This window comes from Ambystoma mexicanum, chromosome 6q (genome assembly GCF_040938575.1).
Source record: "Ambystoma mexicanum isolate Mex_15411 chromosome 6q, UKY_AmexF1_1, whole genome shotgun sequence".
NCBI classification, from domain to species: domain Eukaryota; kingdom Metazoa; phylum Chordata; class Amphibia; order Caudata; family Ambystomatidae; genus Ambystoma; species Ambystoma mexicanum.
In genome coordinates, this window is record NC_090937.1 from 19,243,798 (window position 1) to 19,264,693 (window position 20,896).

General features: G+C 48.6%; 1 protein-coding gene across 4 annotated transcripts in view; it reads right to left on the reverse strand.

Annotated features, from left to right (window-relative positions):
• Positions 1–20,896, reverse strand: part of HELQ (helicase, POLQ like) — a 938,511-nt gene that overhangs the window by 74,377 nt on the left and 843,238 nt on the right. For all 4 annotated transcript variants that reach the window (XM_069630384.1, XM_069630383.1, XM_069630386.1 and 1 more), the window contains one exon: positions 10,317–10,451. In XM_069630384.1, coding sequence (XP_069486485.1) covers positions 10,317–10,451 — 135 coding nt within the window. The remainder of the gene's footprint in view (positions 1–10,316; positions 10,452–20,896) is intronic.

Here is a 20,896-nt window from a genome sequence, read left to right on the forward strand (position 1 = left end):
TTCATTGCACTGCAAAAAGAGCAGGTTGGATACAAGAATAAAAGCAAATGGTGTGGTGGTCCATAGAAATGGAAGGAAGGGTGCTGTAAAGAGAAATCTTTCAAATCTTTCCCAACACTTGGCACAGACCCGATGAACCAGATGACTATTCCATACTATCCCCAGATGTCACACAAGAGCCTGTTTGTTAGGGAGAATGTTCATTGTTATGCAAATTCCTTTCAACCTTAGAGACCCTAAGCTCTTTTGCTGGATTTAAGACTTTTTAAATTTTAACTCCTGCATGAGTGGAACCTTTTTCTCATGCTCCCGTGTTTTCCCCTGATTTGGATTTTGTTTTCACTGTTTTTGGAGTCTGACAAACTCCATAGGCATCTGCTTTTTGTATGGTGATACGCAGCAACTTCAGTGCAGTGTCACTAAGAAATCCTTTGGATTGCTCTTAAGGTTTAAATACCTTTTCTTGGGTGAACTACACTTCAAGAATAGTAAGATGAAATTTATCTTGCTTAACTTTTCCTTTGTAGGTCCAGCACACACCATCTTATGTGGAGTAGGGGGGGTTACTTAGTAGCCCCTTATCCTACTGTCTCATGTAACATTTTCATGTTCTGCCCCCGTGTGAGCAGTGGCTCTGGTGTCTGCAGATCTCACGCGCACACCAGCCAGAATTGTGAATATTAGCATGTCCACACTTAGACAGATTGGTAAATATTAGCACGTCCACACTTAGATAGAATTGTAAATATTAGCATGTCCACACTTAGATAGAATTGTGAACATTAGCCTGCATCACATCTGGATGGAATTGTGAACATTAGACTGCGTCACGTCTAGATAGAATTGTGAATGCTAGCATGTCCACGCTTGGATAGAATGGGAACATTAGCCTGCGTCGCATCTAGATAGGTTTTTTATTGAAGGATAGCATGCCCGCGCCCAGATGAAACTCGAATGTCAGCATGTGCCACACTTAGAACTGTGAACACCAGCCTGTGCCACTCCTAGATAAGATTCTGAATGTTAGCATGCCCACAACTAGATAGAACTGTGAACATTGGCCTGCGCTGCTTCTAGATCGGACTGTGAAAGGCCAACAAGTGCCACACTTAGAGAAAACTGTGAATATTAGCATGCTAAAGGTCAGGTAACCCACTAACCATTATAACCTCAAACTCTGCACACTTATCTCACTCAAAAACTCACACAACCATCTCTCGCACCGCAAGCCGCACGCACTTCACAACACTGTGCAACAACACATAAGCCAGAGCAACAGCACACGTGGACCGACACCGATCCAATACCTGCACGAAAGCTCAGTATCTGGTGTATACCAAGCTGAACACCACTCCTCTCACTATCCTACTCCCTCTTCACCTTACTAACCCATCCCACCTTATCGTTTACAGATCCGCCAGAGCGCCTGGGGACCAATTCCGTTGGTGACGGTGCGCGGTACAAATACCTTTAACATTTAACACTTAATACCCAGAGGTTTCTAAGCACGGACCCGGGGATTGAACCGTTGCTCTGCGTTGTCCTGCTTCCAAGGCGAGAGCGGTGCCCCTAAGCAATACTCCCGTGACTATTGTTGTTGATCATGGTGTGCTCATGGTGTTGGCTTGTACAAAGTACCTGTCGTATGACTATTGAGTTGGATCATATTCACCCTTATAATGTGTGTTTATGGCTCATTCCACACTTATTTATTTGGAATTTATAAAGCGCCAAGGCTAGCTCATAGACATCAGGGTGCTAACACAAACAAGAGCAGCACTAAACAAGTATAACAAAGCATAACAAAATATTAAAAAAGAAACGGCATGTAAAAGCCAACACACATTGTAAAGTCCAGTCAGTATGCCACAGGAAAACATAATACGAAAAATGGACTATCGTTCCAAATCATCTGAAGAGCACTACACAGAATCGACTATCAATTTCTGATTTGAAGGGTCATCGGGAAAATCTTTATAAATGCTAAGTGTGGGACGTTGCTGCCACCACACCCCACCAACACACAATCTCCATTTGTTTGAGTGACCATCTGTCTAACTCAATTTTCCCAAGGACCTTAAAGTCTGAGATTCTGATAAGCCGGGCTCAGTTTTTTGGCAAGCCATGCCAGCACTTTGGCTCATTCCCCGACGGCTTCTCCACATTAGTGATTAAGACTTTGTCCATTTCAAATTCTCTCAATGTCTTATCCTCGATCATGGGCATATGGGCTTTGCCTATACGCAGGTCCTTGGTTCAACAAGGCTTTTTTCTAGGGCTGTCTGGATAGCGTGGACATAGGGAGGTTTGAATAAGCGCTACAGCTGCCAGAGGAGGAATAGATGAGGAAACATAGGAGACATATGTAATTTCCTGTGGTTTAGTAGATTTTTCCTCAAATGGAGAGCACCTTTTTGCCCCAAGGAAGTCTGACAATGCTAATGTACCAAGTTAGATTTCTGAACAGTTTGAGAAAAGTTATCTACCTTATCTGCAGGATAACTCCTGAATAATAGTTTCCTTAACAAGTTGACATTTCTGTGGCTCATGTTGCACAATTTGTTCACCATCCATAAGGAGATGACCCGTCAGTGACTGTGAGAGATGCTGTGGAGACATATTCTCTGCCCTTTTACTTGGGGAATGTACTGACACTGCCAGGGATGTGGTCACGTTCATAACATTTCCCACCTGATTATCCTATGCTGCATCCCACTGAACGTCATTATACTCTTCCTGATTACCCTAGACCTTAATGTCAGATTTCACACTTGGTATTGGGGAAACCATAAGTCGACCAAGTTGTTCATCACAGTCTGAGAAATTGTCTCTCCTGTTCTGAAGACGCTGTCTCTTTCGCTCATTACTAGCCAATCCTCAGACAAACAAAACCTTTTAGATATTGGCACGGCAGGTGGTTTATTATACTCCACAAGGGCCAGATTTGATATACCAGGGTTACGTTTTTCTTGAACACGCCCCTTCTTTACCTTCTAAGAAAATGATTCAAGCACAGGGGGAGGGGAACAATTTACTTGGGTGCACAGATGTTACTTAGAGAGCCATTTGCTCTCGTAACAAGCACTCTGAAGGCTCAGAGTCACGCTAGGCTCAGGGATGTGCACCAGAAATGAACATGCAAAATCAGCTTATTGGGCGAGGCCGGCCACTGTACACCTAGCATGGCCAACATCCCTGCAACCCTCACAAGGCAAAGATAAAAAGACAGAAAAGGGAAATAGCAGCGGAACGTAAAAAAAACAGACAGCAGGACAGTCTAATGGCCCAATAGACCCAGCAGCATCCAGTTTTTTCAGATAGAAAGATCCAACGGGAGAGTGTGAAACACTCATTCGTATGGCACTAATTAGCAGTGATTAGCAACAACAGGCAAGAAGAACAAGTTACTTTCTTACCTGGTAACATTCTTTCGATGGGATGGTCCGACGACGTATTCCATATCTATGACAGGTAATGTCCACAGCTGTACTGCTTCGGAAAATCTTCGGCGTCTGCGCCCTGCGTCGATGACGTTGATGCGCCGTCCCCGAGGACCTCCTCCGACGGCCGACGTCACCCGATGTGATAAGTAGGACGCACGACGCCCATAGCCTCAGTTATAGATTTTTCCCCCAGAACGTGTGCCACCAGTTTTCTGCCAGTCAGACACACAAGGCCTTGCAGAACGCAAGCTGCAATCGCAAAAGAAATTCTGCAGCGGGGAAGGTAGGGTGGGAGCGAGCGATATGGAATACGTCGTCGGACCATCCCATCGAAAGAAAGTTACCAGGTAAGAAAGTAACTTGTTCTTCGAGGGGATTGGGTCCTCCGACGTATTCCATATCTATGACAGACTCCCAAAGCAGTACCAAGCAAGGAGGTGGGAAAAGAATTTAGAACACAAATTTAGCATGCCCAATCAAATTGCGGAATATAGGACTGCCTTGCAAAAGGCCAGATCCTGCCCTCTGATGGAATCGAGGGAGTAGTGACGTACAAAAGTATGTACTGAAGCCCAGGTGGCTGCATCACAGATGTGACGAATAGGAACACCCCTCTGCAGGGCAGTAGATGCAGCCACTCCCCTGATTGAATGGGCACGCAAGCCAGCCGGAGGGTCCTTAGCCGCCAAGTGGTAACAGTCAGAGATAGCTAAAATAATCCAACGAGACCAAGTCTGTTTCGTCACAGCTTGTCCCAAACGCTTTCCAGCGTAACCAATGAAAAGTTGATCGTCCACTCTGACCCGGGACATGCGCGAAATATAAAAGCTCAACGCTCTCCTAGGATCAAGCCTATAGAGCCTCTCCTCTTCCTTACCAGGATGTGGAGGAGGCTAGAACGCCGAAAGAACAACCTTCCGGCTCAAATGAAATTCCGAAACCACCTTCAGAAGAAAAGAAGGACTAACTCTAAGGACAACCCTGTCCTTATGAAACACATTGAAGGGTGGCTTAACTGAAAGTGCCTGTAACTCACTCACTCTGCGAGCGGAAGTAACCACAACCAAAAACACAGTTTTAAGAGTTAGCAGTCTCAAAGGGCAAGAATGTAAAGGCTCAAACGGAGCACCCATAAGAAAGTTAAGAACAAGGTTAAAATCCCAACCGGGCACCAGAAAAAGTGACGGAGGGAACACATTAGTGAGCCCTTTCAAAAACTGAGAAATTAAAGGAATCTTAAAATAGGAACACTCTTCAGACGAGCGCTTAAATATCGACAGCGCCGTCAGGTAACCTCTAATGGTCCCCACTTGCAAGCCCCTGTGGGCCAAAGAAAGCAAAAAAGACAGAACCATGGGAATGTCACATTCAAAAGGATCCACATTCTTACCTCTGCACCAGTCGCAGAACTTTCTCCAACAGCAACGGTACAGAGACTTTGTTGCCGGCCGCCTGGACGAGAGCAACACCTCCATCACGTCTTCAGGGAGGTCCCAATCCTTATACCTCAACCTTTCAGAAGCCAAGCGTGAAGGTTGAGGGATCGGACCTCTGGATGGAGAACCTGACCCCCGTCCCGTGAGAGCAGATCGTCTTGGTAGGGAAGACGACGTGGAGGGCAGATGGACAAGTCGAGAACATCCGGGTACCACGTCCTCCGGGCCTATGCCGGAGCAATGAGGATCATCCGGGAACTGAACCTCTGTAACCTCCGCAGTACTTGCGGGATGATGGGGACTGGAGGAAACGCGTACAGCAGTGGGAATGACCACTCCACCACGAACGCGTCTCCTAAGGCTCCTTTTGGAGGAAATTCCCGCGAGCAAAACCTTTCGCACTTCCAGTTGACACTGGAGGCGAAGAGATCTACTTGAGGGGTCCCCACAAAGGGGCGAAGATCTCCAGGAGAATCTCCTGAGCCAGCTCCCACTCGTGAGAGATCGTGTTCTGCCTGCTTAGAGCGTCTGCCATCTCGTTGTCTTATCAGGCCAGATGAACAGCCGAGATCGAAACTTCCTGCTGGATGGCCCAGAACTCGAGCTGCATCGCCTCCCTGCACAGAGGAAATGACCCTGGTCCCCCCTTTTTGTTGAGGTAGTGCATGGCTACCGTGTTGTCCGTTAGAATCAGGACACTCTTTCCTCGCATAGTCGGCAGAAAAGCATGACGGCCCTCAGCTCCAACAGTTTGATATGGAGTCTGGACTCCGACGGAGACCAACAACCGCTGACTGTCAACTCGCTAGCATGAGCTCCCCATCCCATGAGGGATGCGTCCGTCACGATCGTCACCTCCGGCTAGGGCAACCAAAATGGGGCCCCCTTCATCAGATTGCCTTCGACGGCCCACCACAGAAGGTCCTGGGCGACCGAGGGCGGCACCTGAACAGGGTCCGACAGCCTGCCGGAGGACTGAGACCACTGGCGCTTGAGTGCCCACTGCAAAGATCTCATCCGCAGACGAGCCTCTGGCACCAGAAGAATGCAGGATGCCATGAGGCTGAGCAGTCTCAAGAACTCGGACGCTGGGAGATTCTGGGCAAGTTGAAACTTGTGCACCATTTGCTGAATGTGAAGAGCCCTCACCTGGGGCGGAAAACACTGCCCCAGGGACGTATCGAGCACTGCTCCGATGTACTGGAGCTGCTGCGTTGGTGTCAAATGGGACTTCTTTAAATTGAGGGAGAAGCCCAGCTTGTGAAGGGAGTGACAGGTGATGGACAGATGATCCAGGACTTGCTCGGGAGAGCTCCCCCTGATCAACCAATCGTCCAGGTAGGGGTAGACGTGAATACCCCCTTTCCTGAGATGCGCTGCCACCACCACCATGAGCTTGGTGAAAACCCTTGGGGCGGAGGTCAATCCCAACGGCAGGACCCGAAACTGAAAGTGCGAGTCGCCAACGCGAACCTCAGGTACTTCTTGTGCTTGGGATGGATCGGCACATGGAAGTAAGCATCCTTGAGGTTGAGAGACACCAACCAGTCCTGAAGTTGAAGGGCCTGGAGGACTTGAGAGAGAGTAACCATCTTGAACTTGGCCTCCCTGAGGAGTTTGTTCAAACCGCGCAAGTCCATGATGGGTCTCAATCCCCCGTCTTTCTTCGAAATCAAAAAATAAGGGGAATACCATCCCTTGTTCCTCTCCGCTACAGGCACCAGTTCTATGGTGCCTTTCTCCAGCAGGGCTTGAATTTCCTGCGCAAGGAGCGAATCCGGACTCTTCTAAGAGAGGTTCCCAGGTGGATTGTCATGAGGCCTCTGCCGAAAAGGAAGACAGTAGCCTTGGGTTATGATCTCCAGAACCCACACATCTGAAGTAATGGCTCGCCACTCTACAAGATGCTGCGCCAGCCTTCCCCCAACCGGCGAACCATGGGACCTGGCCAAATGACTGAGTGGTAGCGGCTGCGGTGTTGCCTGAGGGCAAAGAGGCAACTGCCCGAGCGGCCTCGGCACCTCGAGTACCCTTGTTTCCATCTCTGGCACTCTTACGGTGGCCTCTTTGACTGCTACCTCCTCTCGCTTTACTGAAGGACGAGTAATAGCGAAAGGAACCTCCCCTCCATTGCTGTCCCCTAGGACGAAAAGGCAGAGGTTGGCGAACTGCAGCGCCCAACGACTTTGCTGCAGCTTTGGAGGTCTGTAGCCTCTCAAGGCTCTCGTCAGCCTTGCTGCCAAAAAGATGTTCACCGTCAAAGGGCATGTTGAGGAGCCGGGACTGCACATCAGGAGCGAACCCAGACTTCCGCAACCACGCAAACCTGCGTATTACGGTGCTCGCCGCCATGGACCGGCTGACACAATCTGCCATGTCCAAACCCGACTGAACGGCCTCACACATGGCATCCTTGCCATTCTGAACCATAGCAAGGAAACCATCCCGTTCTTCCCCTTCGGGAATACGTTCAGCCGCTAATGCAACACAGTTCCACAGAGTGTGTGTGAAACGAGACAAGGCACATATGGAGTTGGCCGCCTGAAGCGCCATACTCCCTGAAGAAAACACTTTCTTCGCCCAGCCGGCAAAACGTTTGTTGTCCCTATCCGGAGGGATGGTAGGATAGGACGCCTGCTTTGCCGGGGCCGTAGCCGCCTGCACCACCAAACTCTACGGAGTGGGGTGCCTGAACAAGTAGCAGGGGTCGCTACTGGCTGGACGGTATTTTCACGACAGACTTGCCCACTGCCGGGAGACTCTCCGGAGCAGTCCAAGCCGCCGCCACCCTTCTCTGCAGAGCCATATGAAACGACAAAACCAGGTCAGTGGGGGGACCAAGACCAAGAATGTCAGTGAGATCATCCTGAACCAACCCAAGTACTCGGTGACCAGAGACATATAAGGCGCCGATATGAAGAATCGGCATGAGTGCAAGGCTCCAGCCTACAAAACTCCACCTCCGGAGAGGTGTTCAGTCCACTCGCATCATGCAGTGACTGCCTCAGGTCATCAAACTGGCTATGGCCCGGGATAAGCTCATCTGGTACCGTAACCGGAACCAAGCCGTCATCAGAGCCTTCCTCACCCTCTGAAATGTACTCCAGGCGGGGAGAGGAAGACCTCTGGGGACCAAAGCAGTGCCTGACCTTAGCCAGAGCCACTCTAGGGGCTAACCCCGTGCCACGGGGCCCCTCCGACACCACCGCCTCAAAAGGCGTTGAGGGCGCCGAATGAGTCGGCGCCAGCGTCGACAGAAACGGCGTCGACGTCGAGCGAATCGGCGTCGACATCAGCTGCAGCGCCGCCAGCATCGACGGCTTCGACACAGGCCTCGAAGCCGGAGCTCCGAGCGTGTCTTTCGACGACCAAGGCGCCGACAGCGTCAACGACCCCCTTGGAGGCAGAACCTCGAGAGAAATCGTCGACGACCTCGGCGCCACAGGCGTCGACGTCTTCTTCGAAGACGGCACAGGATCACGCGGTCTCGAGCGCGCCGAGGACCGGGACCTGGAACGGGCGTGGCGAGAACGGCTACCCTTGTCCGAGCGGGACCTCTCCCGCGGGCCGTGCCGACCACCCGAGCCCGAAGGCGTACGAGCGGAGTCTCTCGACCGGTGCCGACCGACCCCACTCGGAGGCGCGGACGGACCAGTGCCCTGCGATTCAAGAATCGATAGCATCTGCTTCCCGAAGGCAGCCCATTCCTCCGGTGTCGCTTGCATGGAGGGATAAGCGACCCGCCGACGGGCGGAATCCTCGGAAGAGGACGGGGAAGGCGACCGATGCCGGCGTTTCGGGGAATGCCTCGAAGAGGCGGAGGAGTGGCGAGACCGTCTCCTGGAAGGAGACCCACTGGACTTCCGACGATGACGCGGAGAGTCGCCCCTTGAGTCATCCGTCGAAAGCCCTGCAGACCTCGACTTCTGGGGCTTAGACACCCGACCTACCGACAGCTTCTTCTTGCGTTCCCGCAAGGCCTTTGCCGTGAGCGACTGGCAGTCGACAAAGTCGTCCGTATCGTGGGCCTCCCCGAGGCACCAGAGGCAGGCGTTGTATGGGTCCGTGACCGACATCTTGGACCCACAGTCCCTGCATTTCTTGAAGCCCGGACGCGGGGTTGAAGACGAAGTAGACATCGCCACGAACAGGTCTTCACAAAAAACCGAACAGGTTTAACGAACCGAGAAGAAAACAGCAAACTCCAAAGAGTCGAGGTGTACCGAGATTCACGAAGCGAACACGTTCGCAGAAAAAACGGAACTGAGGCTATGGGCGTCATGCGTCCTACTTGTCACATCGGGTGACGTCGGCTGTCGGAGGAGGTCCTAGGGGACGGCGCATAGACGTCATCGATGCAGGACGCATACGCCAAAGATTTTCCAAAGCAGCACAGCTGTGGACATTACCTGTCATAGTTATGGAATACGTCGGAGGACCCAATCCCCTCGAAGTAGTGATAAGATCACAACACTGCATCAACATCAAGTTTGAGCTAAAAGGTAACTGCAATCCTACCCCAAAACTGCTGTCAGGTCAATAGCAGTATCAGGCCACTCTCAGGTCTCACTACATGCTTCTCTAATATCGTATCTGGATATCAGCCAGGCACAACCTCAGCCTTGCAGCTTAATAGCCTCACCAGAGGGCCTCCATTAGCAAGTCCTTCTGTGCCAGACCTGGAAAGAGAAACGCTAAAGGAATGGAAGTAACAAACGTGCCATAGAACGTGAAGCTGCACTGACCAAAGTTAGCCGCTTCCGACTGCGTATAGCTTTTGCTCTAATTAACTGTTATTGTTGGCCCGGACTACGCATGTATTAATAGATTAAAAAATAAAAAATGTCTTGAAAAAAGGGGATCGCTCAGGCTTGGCTAATCTGATTTTTAAAATGTTTGTGGAATGCAACAGTTCAGGGTAAGGGATGCAAGTGTCCCAAATAGCTCAAAAAACAATGTGGTTTTTGGAGCTTTATGAAAAAACCAATACGAAAAACACCTTTTCTCAGCAATCTTTTTGATAATAAATACATTAACTTCCCCAAATTTGGATTGAGTGTTCGATCCGGTCAGATCAGTAACTTGCTAAATTAAGTGAATTTTCAGTGACAGTCAAAAGTTAGAGGACAACACTTCTCATTTTCCTGTGTAAAGTCTCATGTTACCGTAACTACACCGCAATGCTATAATCGAGCTGAACACACAGCTTCAATCCATTTTCAGCACAGCTAATTTGAGAAATGCATTTTTGATTTATGAACGTGAAATGATTAGTTCCTGGACCTAAAGTGCTTAGTACTCATCAATATTTTTCGTTCAACTCTTAACTCCTCAATATTTATTTTTTCTCACAAAGATATTTGGTGACTATCTTTAAATCATAGTCCTGTTAGTTTGTTCCACTTCGCAAAATACATAGTATGTAGAGTATGCTCACCTTCGCAGAAGACACAATTTGTTTGGCTTGACGTCGAGACATATGTTCCATCACCTTCACCATTGTTTCAGGATCAGCATTGGCTAAATGAGCCAGCGACGTATACCCGGCATTGTACAGCTGTTTTGCACGAGCCTTTAAAAAAAAAAGTAATAGTAAAATAAAATGATCTTTACTGTATTTACATCATAATGGATTTTTCTGATTAAATCTCTTCTTTATTTTTGAATTAAACATTTGATAACAAATGTGAGGAACATTTGATCATCCAAATTGTAAATTATTGTGAAGTATTGTTGCTTTAATTGTGGAAGTGTATACTAAAATGTAGAAATGCAAACTAGAAATATATATTTCACTAGCTGTGCTTGAAGAAAGTTAAAATCCTGGCTTGCAACAGTGACTTCTTGTGTGATCTTGACCAAATGTAAAAATTAATACTGTGGCCACATTAATGATGAACCGATGCTGGTAAAACAAATAGCCCTATTGAAAAAGTGGAGCAATTTGCTCATCGCTCTAGTTGGGTGCTGTAATCTTGTCAACACTTTCATACAGCAAAAATGATTGCACTGGGTCAACCATTTGAATATTACTAAGTCATCCAACAATTGGATTCTGCCAACTACACCTTGGTGTAGTGGTATAAGAGTACGCGGCAATTGCTTCAATTTCTCAAACTTCCACTTGAGTTGAGGTCTGAGCACAATTACATTTTGTAAATAAAATATTTTGTGTGATCTTTGAAATAAATTGAACTTGCTCATTAGTAGCCAACAAATGGGCCCTTATTTTTTGACTAATGTATGAGTGAGAAATCGTCAGGAACATTTTTCAATATTTGTTGACTCTAAGTACATTAAGCAAGTTAAATCTCGGAAGACCTATATAAGACATTGGCAGACAAGATGTAAGCTTTGGGAGTATACAAGATCAACATCTTCACTCCACCTTGGGATAACCTTTGGAGACACAGAGGTATGAACTGCAGCATATTGTTATGACCTGTTGTTTTAGGGACTTCTTATGATTAAGCTCTCCAAGCTTCCATGGAGCTGGAGAAACGAGGTAATTTGCTGAAGAAGTTTCATTCTCTCTAAAAAGGGGTGCTTTCCTCAAGCAATTGAAATATTCTGCATCCAGAACACCATACCTTAATCGAACATATGTTCTTGACAACCAACAAGAGTGATGCCATTGAGGAGGCAGCAGTGCACAGGATTAGGTAAAGAAGCCCAGAAGGACATATTGGCTTCCTATTAACAAAATGAATTGTGGCGTTTGAGGTCAAATATGAAATACAGGATTGTTAACACACTTCTTGTGACAAACTATACTTACAAACGACTAAAGGTGTGGGGGCATAACAGCTGGACTGTTACAAAATGTAGAAAAACATTTCTGCTATTAAAGGCTAGGAGGAGATGATCTTCGACAGATGGCAACTATTTATACTATATGTGTTGGAGATGAATTAAATGGACTGAGAAAACAGAGCTGTTCTGCTTTTTAAATTGAGGTCGATGAATAGCTGTGCCTAGGTAGTGTAAAGTGCATATTTCTATCTGACATGTTTATTGGCTGCACCTTTTCTTTTGTATTCTTTTAAGCCCCACATAAAAAGACAGATAGACTTTTCCACAGAGTACACCATTCGTTATTACCTTGGTATTTGGGTGCCTACAACAGAAAGTACAATGCCTAGTCAACATGTTTCCATTCCCCAATGTCTAGGACAGGGATCTGCAACCTTTGGCTCTCCAGATGTTTCGGACTACAAGTCGTATGATATCTGGCTACTGACTATGCTGGTTAGGGATGATGGAAGTTGTAGTCCAAATAAAAAATCTGGAGAGCCCTGGTCTAGGGTGAAGCATTGCAAGCATCAAAAGGAATGTTTCATATGAACCACATCTGGATGTTACTTTCCTGAAGCTCAGGGTCTCTTTCTCAGTAACAGTGGCTTAGATATGTGATGAGTGCACTCATCTGCCCGGTATGAGGCACAAAAGAAAGTAGCTAGACCTTTTTATGTTTTGATACAGACCAGAGACGGACAGAGGATTTGACAATTACTTACAGAAAGGGAGAAGAGATAAATGGTGTACACCCGGCACATCATGTTATTCTTTAGCCAATACATATAAATCCCTGACTGGAACTAATACAGGGAAAGACGCAGCTATGCTAAAGGAGGGGTCGCTGTTTACAGAGAACATCTGGACAGGCGTACTCCGGTCAAGCCAAGAGAGTTGCACCACAGGCATCAACTTTTGGGAGTTTTATCCAGCCCTCCAACGCCCTTGTCAAGATAGGCAAGTTAAGTCAGTGTAACAGAGACTGAGTGTATACCAATACGGGTCGGGCATGCCTAAGGAGGCCAGGAGAAATATATCAAAATCATAGATGCCCTGGAATGCCCCACAGGTGCCAGGTTAACTTCATTCTTAGGGGAAGGAACTGCCATACACCCTGGGTCCCATTGAGTTAGGTAGAGTCCAATCGTCAAAACAAAATTCTTTGAGGGTCGTTCATGTTATTTATAGTTCGGGAGAATTGTGAGAAACTGGACGGTGTCTCTCTAGCTGGTTCCCAGGGATCTGTCATCCAGGTGGCCAGGACATGGCCATCACTATTGGATCCAGTTCCTGGAGGGGAAAAGTGAGGGAGGATTACCTCGAGGGGGTGTGGGGTCCTTGGGGAGTGGGACACCGATGGGTGAGACACAGTATCCCCCTTCTTTCAACACCTTTAGCCCATCCTACCACGTAAGATATTCTAAAACACTGCCTCCCCCCTTGTCCCACACAAACGCTTTCGCACAACACAAAAGACAACAAACTAACACCAGAGCCATTTAACTTGACATGTCCCAATACCAGGATCAGGCAAAGTCAGGCAATTGACCAGAATCACACACATCTGACGGCCCTTTCCCTTCCCCACAGGGATAAAAGGTGGAGCACAAGATGAGCAAGGCACACCGTGCGACGCAATACCTAACTCAGCACGGCATTTCAAGAGGAGGCAAAAGACGGCGAATACCGAGAGGGTGACAAGGAGAGAAGTAACCTTGCCCTTTCTGATCATGGCCCATGAAACCTCTGCGGATGGAAACATAAAACTGCGAAGAGTAGCCAGCGTGTGTTGCAGCAGATGTCTACAGTACGCAAGTCCCTCCTCTGCTGATAACCAAGCCAGGGAAGGATGCTGGTCTCACTGGTACCAACCTTGACTCCAAAGATGAAGAAAGGCAAGCAGTTCATCACAGCCGGTGAGTCGAGGGCAGAATCGATAAGAAACCGAACTGTGTAGAACGAAAAGTAGCTAACGACTAATTTGAAATTTTAAAGATACGATTGAGGAACGAGGGGGAAAACCAGTAACAGAGGAGGCCGGCACCGCGTGAGTGCTTAGGCAGGAAACTCTGGGCGATTACCCGATGATAGAAACTACCAGAACCAGAAGCCCGTGAGAAGAAGCGAAAAGAGGTCAAAATGGTCATACATGGGCCTTGTAAAACCCTCTGTACCATTGAAAGTCTTTGACCAACAGATGGTTGCGAAGCTAAGAGAAATGAATCCTGTTTGGTAAAATGAGTGCATGAACAGTATGTGGTAAAAGTTGGCGAGAGTGAACCCGGAAGAGGGAAGTCGATAATCAGAAACAAAGCCTGAAGGACTGTTTAAAAAGACATTAAGACTTGTGAAAGTAAGAGGTCTTGGAAGACGAGGGGAAGTGAATTGTCCCCCTTGTCAAGTGGACCCGAGCCCGGTCGAGGGAGATCCAGGGGTGAAAATTCATCACCAAAAGTACATTGAGAAAGGAACTGTTCAATTGATTGGTTGAATACAAATACGTGAGGAGTCGGTGCCCGGAAGAGGGCAACCCAGCGTTGAAGACCTCACTCAACGTGAACTTTGGATAAAAACTCTTTGTTTGTGTTTGTTTGTTGGATACATCAGGCCTCGAAGGCAAGAGACTTTTTAATGCAGAGACTTTACCATCAAATAACCTGATAGTTGGAACGGAACTTTCGGCGTGTGCTGAGAAAGCTTGAGCGTGTGCTGTGCTCCAAGGTCCCAACTTGTCCCGTGCTGAAAACATGGGGAAGGGAGACCCCTGGCAATCACATCCCAAGTTATTATTTGGAACACTTCTTTTCTTTATTGAAACCATATCCCACACTCTTTCTATAATTAACAACATATAGTCCATAGGCACCCCTCTTTGAGAATGAACACAGCTAAATGACCTGTTCTTTGGGATGGTACCCACTCAAGAGTCCGCAGCCACACTTTAGCTCACTGTACCTTTCACAGAAGGGAAATATCCATTTGCATATAAGTCTTTGTCCCGCCCACATCGGCAGTCCAGCACCGAAATGCTATGGCAATTCTCTTCTGAACAAGAGTACCAACAGACAGCAACCCCATACACGTGTGCTGGACTGCCCACGTGGGCGGGACAAAGAATATGTATATTTCCCATCTGTGAAAGGTCCAGTGAGCTAAAGTGTGGCTGCAGACTCTAGAGTGGGTACCCTCCCAAAGAACAGGCCATTGTTGCTGTGTTTGTTCTCATACAGGAGCGCCCATGACACATTTTTGATCTTTCTATAATTAGTTGTAAGGAATTGGCAATAGGTTTTTCTGAGATTAGGCCCTTTTACTTTGACACAATGCCACTAGGATTGCCTTATTTTTTATTTGATGGTCGTTGCTTGCTCCCATGTTAGATTTAGGTTTGGATTAGGCATTTTACCACCCTGCATTTATTGTTCAATAAATACCCTTGAATTGTGATCAATTGTGTCTGTCTTTACTGTTGCCACCATGAGTTCCTTACAGGATGTCGTGCAGAGGTCGGTTTACCTCCACTCCCGAGGAGCCTTAGACAAATTAAATTGACCCTTGAACAAAAAGCACTTATGTTGCTGACATTCGTGATTATCAATTACCAAGTTTACTCTTTATGAACTTTTAACAAATAAACAAAAACCACCACACCTCGGTCTTGTCCTCTGCTTTTGGGGGTGGTTGACCTGTGTCAGTTGATCTAAAATAAAGTGTATTCAGGTTCTGTTGCCCGCAAAAATAATCTATAGGTGGAGGCACTATTCAGAATATAAATGCACACAAGGGCTCACCTAAGCCACACCTATAGAGATGGGAAAGGACTGAAATGCACTGCCATCTCCTGTCGTGCAGGTGGAACCAGGGCTTAGGCTTCAATGTCCCGAGTCATCCTTGTTAGGGGGTTGAGCAGGCCAGGAAGGAGAAAAAAGGAGATGCACTAGACCCTTGTTCACCCTCTAACAGGCTCCATAGGAGATTTCCTTTCTCGATCACACTGATATGAACAGTGGATGCCTAAATCATGCCCTTATGCTCCACCTAGTGACTACTCTATGGGCAGACAAAAAGACGTAAATGGGAAAATGAGCTGCTGCTTTCCGAATAGGTTGGAAAAGAGACCGAATAGGAATAAGGTTCTGTGAAATAAAATGTAATTAGGCAAGAAAGTTTAAATAAGGAGGTGAGATGTGAAAGCTGAAAGTAATAGTAAAAGTTGAACGCACTGTGCACATATGTGGTAAATGTCTAAGACCATACCAAAGCTGTGAGTAGGAAGTAAAGGAGTAATGAGGAAAAGGGTAACATCCACAGAGCACAATGGAAGAAGTAGAATGCTTAAGAAGGAACAAGTTACTTACCTGTAACTGTTGTTCTCCAGCATGGGTCTGGCATGGATTCACATGCTCATGAATATTCCCCGTCGTCAGGACGGGAATCCTCGGTATAGAAAAAATCAGTATCAGTTTCTTTTCTGATCTGTCTTTCTTAGTAGTAACCAATCACTGGTCTCTGGGTCATACTGCCCCCAGCCAATGACTGCCCTCTCCCTAAGCTCCGCCTCTGGCAGCCATCCTCATATTTGGTAGCACGTAAAGTGGCAGTATGACCAAGTGAAGAGCCGCAGAGGGGTAGGCTGGAGGGTTCGCATGTGAATCCATGCCAGACCCATGCTGGAGAACAACAGTTACAGGTAAGTAACTTGTTCCTTCTCCAGCATGGGGTCTGGCATGGATTCACATGCTCATGAATATAAAAATACATAGCAGTATACACAAATCCACAACCACGGGAGCTGGCAACAGGCTCAACATTAAGCAATACAAAAAACTCAACATTAAGCATCTCTTACCTCCTCACCAGGCTCACCTTAAGAGAACAGGTTGCGCAGCACTGCTTGGCCGACCCTGGACTCCTCCCTGGAGTCCCGATCGACGCAGTAGAATCTCGTGAAGGTGTGCGTCGACCTCCACGTCGCAGCCCTGCAGATGTCGAGCAGGGGCACACCAGACAGTAACGCCATGGTAGCAGCGATCGCTCTGGTCGAGTGGGCTCTCGGACGGCCGGGCAGCGGTCGGTTTGCCAACCGGTGACAGTGTATGATGCAGCCGGAGAGCCATCTGGAAATGGAAGCCTTCGAGAGAACCTTCCCTTGATTCACAGGTCCAAAGTTTACAAACAGCTGTGATGTCTTCCGAAAACTCTTCGTGCGGTCCACGTAGAACTTCAGCGCTCTAGCTACGTCCAGCGAGTGCAGAGTCCTCTCAGCCGGCGACAAAGGCGACGGGAAGAAAACTGGCAACACCAAGGGTTCGTTGAAGTGGAAGTCCGAAGGCACCTTGGGCATGAAGGCGGGGTGCGTCCTCAGCACCACCCTCGTGTTGTGAAAGGTCAAGTATGGTGGCTTGCAAGATAGGGCCTGGATCTCTCCCACTCGTCGTGCGGGGGTGATGGCCACGAGAAATGCTGTTTTCCACGACAGAAACTTCAACGGTGCCATATGCCTAGGCTCAAATGGGGCCCCCATGAGCCTGGTCAGCACCACGTTGAGCTCCCATGCCGGGGCAGGGGCCTTCACCGGCGGGAACAAACGGAATAGTCCCTTCATGAATTCCTTCACCAGTCGATGAGACCACAAGGACGCCGTCCCGTAGTTCTGGTGTATCGTGAGATGGCGGCCAGATGTATCTTGATGGAAGCGTGAGCTAGTCCAGCCTTGGCCAATGACAGTAGGTACGGCAATACTTGAGGGGCCGTAATCCGCAGAGGGTTAATCTGTGCACGGCACCAGACAGAGAAACTCTTCCATTTATGTCTGTAGCACTTGAGAGTTGAGGACGCCCTGGCCTTTGCAAGAACCTCTCTGCAGTCGGCTGGGATGTCGTACCCTCCAAACTCTAGTGCTGCAGGAGCCAGGCCTGCAAGTTCAGCGACTCTGGGTTGTGATGAAGAATGGCGCCTCCTTCCCTGGAGAGAAGATCCGCGTCCGACGGCAGCTTGACTGGTGTGGACGCTGACAAGTCCAGAATGTCCGGGAACCAGATCTGTCTCGGCCACGCCGGTGCGACGAGGATCATCCTGCACCTGGACCTCTTGAGCTGGTTGATGAGCCGGAGCAGCAACGGTAACGGAGGGAACGCATAAAGAAATAGGCCGTCCCAGGGGAACGAGAAAGCATCGCCCATGCTCCTCGGCTGGGGGAACCTGCTGGCGAACCTCCGGCACTTGGGAGTTTGTCGCCATCGCGAAGAGATCGATCTGGGGTTCGCCCCATCGTCGGAAAAGTCGATCCACTTGATCCTGGCGTAGTTCCCACTCGTGGCACGAGCGCAGCTCTCTGCTGAGTGAGTCAGCGATGGTGTTTTTCATTCCACAAGCCGGAGGGAGGAACCGACTGACGGGGGAAACACATCCGGGTATGGGAACAGAGACGACAGAAGTCGGAAGAAGCGAGAGAACGCCGGCAGCAACCCACGAGGAAGATGGATCAAGCCCTCCAGCTAGAAGGTATCGGCACTTAGAACACTAAGAAGCCGTGTAAAGATCACGTGGGAACCCGGGACGATCGAGGTCATAACTATTGAAGCAAAAAGAGGCATTTATCTCGTACAAAGATCACTGAGGGGTCGGGATAAGCTGGAAACGGCAAACATGGACGACTCTAACATGGGAATTCCTGATTAAGATACCTTCTGGCCCAGAAATGAAACAGATGTGAACCGAACACATGAGCCTTGACCAAGAAGTGTAAAGAACACAAGAAGACCGAATGGTCACTACATAACAGACTGTTGCTATACAAAAATTAACCCTTGAAGAATTTCCTGGAATTATGAGAACTGAGAAAGGAAAGAAACATGTTGGGTAGTGTGGATTGTAGAATGAAAGGATGTATGAATGACATAAGTGTGAATGAGCAGAGCACTATATTTTGGGGAAGTTAGAGTACCCAGTGAAGACAGGAGAAGACATAAAAAGTAAATGAAAAGCTGAAAAACTTGTCTTCTACTGATGAACTATTTAACAGCAGAGATAGGTATTAGAAAATAGAATGTTATGTAGAAGTTGTCTGTGGTCAATGATACCAAAAATAGTGGCAAATGTGCAATAATTGAACTTAAACAAAAGTGCAAGATGTTTTCCTTGTTGAGATAATTACGAATGTATTTTTTAGTGATGTTTTTATTGAGAGTAAATAAATTGATATTTTTGATAAAAAAAACTGTTTGGAATAAGTATGTTGTAATCTAATGAGTTAAACAGCATGCAGGACTGAGTTAGAAGAAGATACTGAAGAAGCAAGGGACCCTTTAAGCATTAGTGTGGTATGTTTAGTGGTTTTGACGTTTTGAGGGTTGTCTTAAAGAGGTCTAGATAAATATTCCCTCTAGTCTCTTAAAGTTTTTCAAGTTTTTGTATTCCTGCCAGATGAAAAGGCACCACAAACATCCCTTGGGCAACGGCCCAATGCCACAGATCCTGGGCTTCCTTGAATAGGGCAGGGGATCTGGTTCCGCTCTGCTTCCAGATGTAGAACATTGTGGTGGTGTTGTCGGTGAAGATCCTCACCACCTTGCCCTTGAGGGACGGAAGAAAAGACCTGAGGGCCCAGAACACTGCGCGGAGCTCCAAGATGTTGATGTGGAGTGACTTCTCCTCCGGGAGCCAAAGGCCTCTCGCGTGAAGATCTCCGGAGTGCACTCCCCAACCTTCCAGGGAGGCATCTGTCGTCACCGTCACCTGGTGAGCTGGGGTCTGAAAGTCCGTGCCCGCTGACAGATGAGAGCGGGTACCCCACCACCGAATCGCTTGACGGAACGCCTTGTTGAGTGGGATCCTGTCCTCGAAGCTGCCCGTCAACTAGACCCAGCGGGCTCAGAGGAACTCTTGTAAGGGACGCATCCGAAGTCTGCAAAGGAGCACCAGATAAATGCAGGAGGACATCATCCCGAGGAGGGACTTGATAGATCTTACCCTGGCCATGTCCGTGGCCAGCAGACGCTGCACCTTGCCCAGGATGGTCCTGGTCCTTTCCTCCGACGGCGAGGCCAGCCGCGCCACTGTGTCAAGCTTGGCTCCCAGAAACAGGGTGACTTGCGACGGGACCAGGTGGGATTTTGTAAAGTTGAAGGAGAACCCCAGGCCCGTGAGCAGCTGGACGGTCTTCGCAGTGTGCTCCACGGCGAGCTCCCTTATCTTTGCCCGGATGAGCCAGTCGTCCAGGTAGGGGTAGACGTGGATCCCCTGTAGGCGCATCCGCGCCGCCACCGGTGCGAGACACTTGGTGAACACCCTGGGTGCCGACTTCAATCCGAATGGGAGGGCCTTTAACTGGTAGTGCCGCCCCTGGACCAGGAACCTGAGGAACTTTCGGTGTCTTTTTAGAATGGGGATGTGGAAGTACGCATCCTCCAAGTCCAACGACGACAGGAAATCGCCCTCCTCCAGCTGTCCCAGCACGTGCTGGAGGGTGACCATCCGGAACTTCTGTGCCTTGATGTACTTGTGCAGTCGCCGCAGGTCCAGGATGGGACGCCATCCTCCTGTCTTCTTCTTTACGAGGAAGTACCTTGAGTAAACGCCTGAGCCCCAAAGCCTCTTTGGGACGAGCTCGATGGTACCTTTCTTGAGCATCGCCCTTACTTCCAACAGTAGTTGAGGGACGTGATTTTTCTTCCTGGCCACGGTTGGAACACGAGGGCACTTCTTCTGGAACTCGAGGGCGTGCCCTTGGGCCAGGGCATCCAGCACCCAACGGTCGGTGGAGATGGACTCCCACACGCTGACGAACCTCGCCAGCCGGCCTCCCACTGGGGTGCTTCGGCGGGGGCCCAACCCCACAGTCGGTTCAATCTTGTTTGGAGGCCGCCTTGCCTCCTTGACCTCCCGGTCGACGACGACGGGCACCACCTGACTTGCCGCGTCCCCTGTAGGCCTCCTGAGACGAAGATCTTGCCGCTTGGTGGTACGTCGAGGAGCCACTGCCGGATCCCTTGGAGGCACCTTGTCGGCCTCCGGCGCTCCGAAAGGATGGCCGTCGTTGTTGGAGCACTCCCAGTACCTGGGCAGTCTCCATGTTTGTCTTGATAGCCTGAAGGGACTCATCAACCGCCTTTCCAAACAGGTTGTTCTCTTCGAAGGGCATGTCCAAAACTTTGGTTTGTACGTCCTGGCGGAAATCCGTCGCCTTGAGCCAACCTCGTCGTCTCAGGCAAACGCTTTTGG